The sequence below is a fragment of the Arachis stenosperma genome, chromosome 9 (assembly GCF_014773155.1).
Source record: "Arachis stenosperma cultivar V10309 chromosome 9, arast.V10309.gnm1.PFL2, whole genome shotgun sequence".
NCBI lineage: Eukaryota > Viridiplantae > Streptophyta > Magnoliopsida > Fabales > Fabaceae > Arachis > Arachis stenosperma.
In genome coordinates, this window is record NC_080385.1 from 105,387,876 (window position 1) to 105,389,155 (window position 1,280).

Genomic DNA, 1,280 nt, shown 5'->3' on the forward strand with positions numbered 1-1,280 from the left:
CATATTAAAAATAAAATTGTGGAAAAAAATTATAATTATATGTATCTTAATAAATCTGTTAAAAAACTAACTCCAATAACTATATGTTAATTATTTTTATAGATTAAAAAAATTATATAAAAATTGGCACCTCTATATTAAAATCTCTAGATCCGTCCATGCTAGCAATATTAGAATCTATCTATGTTATGTAATGTTATAAGACGGAGTGTACTAATTATTTTTTTCATTTGACATTTTTAAGATGTCAGGTATATTTACGGATACTGAGATGAGAGCAATACTAGGAGGACGATGACTTTAACCAACAAGAAGAGCTAGTAAGTGACCAAGATATGATGGATGAACAGAATGAATTCGAACAAAATTTCGGAGATGAATTTATTGAGGGAGCGTATTTTTCTGAATCTGATCAGTTAGAAGATATCCTTGAAGCCACTTATGCGGTTGACTCCGTGCAAGACATTACAACTTTGAAATTTAGTGAAAATTTTGCGGAGGAAATTGGCAAATATCACTTTTCTACTTTGCAGCTTGTATTTGATTTTTATCTGAAGTACTCAAAGTCCAAGGGCTTTAGTGCAAGGAAGAGCAAGACCTTCAAGAATAGTATTGGCGAGATTTACAAACAAAAGTTTGTATGTCATAGGCAAGGATTCATGGAGGAGAAATATTACACGATGGAAAAAAGGAAGAAGGAGCCTAGATTGGAAACAAGAACTGGATATGAAGCCCGAATGGATGTTAAATTTGTACTAGAAAGTGGAAGGTGACATATCTTTTATTTCTCTGACGAACACAACCATGATCTATTGGATACACAATTCAGTGTTATGTTGCCTGCCCACAGAAAAATGTTAGAGGCAGATATTATGCAAATGATGAACATGCTAAAGTCAGAGATTAACACTTCACAGATATTTGGTCTTCTAGCTAGTCAAGCAGGCGGGTATGAATTTGTTTGCTATGGTCCCAGAGATATGTATAATGAGATTGCTCGGCAAAGGCGTCAAATTCCTGGTGATGCAGCACGAGTGTTGAAGAAGTTGGAGGATATGCGGTTAAAGGATCCACAATTATATTTCAAGGCATGTCATGATTCAAGAGGTTTGTTACGTAACTTGTTCTGGTCTGATGGGATTAGCCAACTAGACTACCGACTCTTCGGGGATGTTATTGCTTTTGATGCTATGTACAAGAAGAACAAGTATAGTTGTCCATTAGTCATATTCAACGGGTTAACCACCACAACCAAACAACTGTTTTTGCTGCTGCGTTAA

The 1,280-nt window shown here is 35.1% G+C and overlaps 1 protein-coding gene across 1 annotated transcript; it reads left to right on the forward strand.

Annotated features, from left to right (window-relative positions):
• The first annotated feature begins 338 nt into the window (after positions 1-338).
• Positions 339-1,280, forward strand: LOC130949789 (protein FAR1-RELATED SEQUENCE 5-like). Its single transcript, XM_057878420.1, has 2 exons — positions 339-769; positions 851-1,280. Exons 1-2 carry the CDS (start codon positions 339-341, stop codon positions 1,278-1,280), a joined length of 861 nt encoding a protein of 286 aa, XP_057734403.1.

What these genes read in the sequence shown, in the direction of transcription:
- LOC130949789 (XM_057878420.1), top strand. Translation starts at nt 339, where the DNA reads ATGGATGAACAGAATGAATTCGAACAAAATTTCGGAGATGAATTTATT. An exon ending in TTTGTACTAGAAAGTGGAAG is followed by an intron (nt 770 to 850) that starts GTGACATATCTT and finishes GCCTGCCCACAG; the next exon opens with AAAAATGTTAGAGGCAGATA.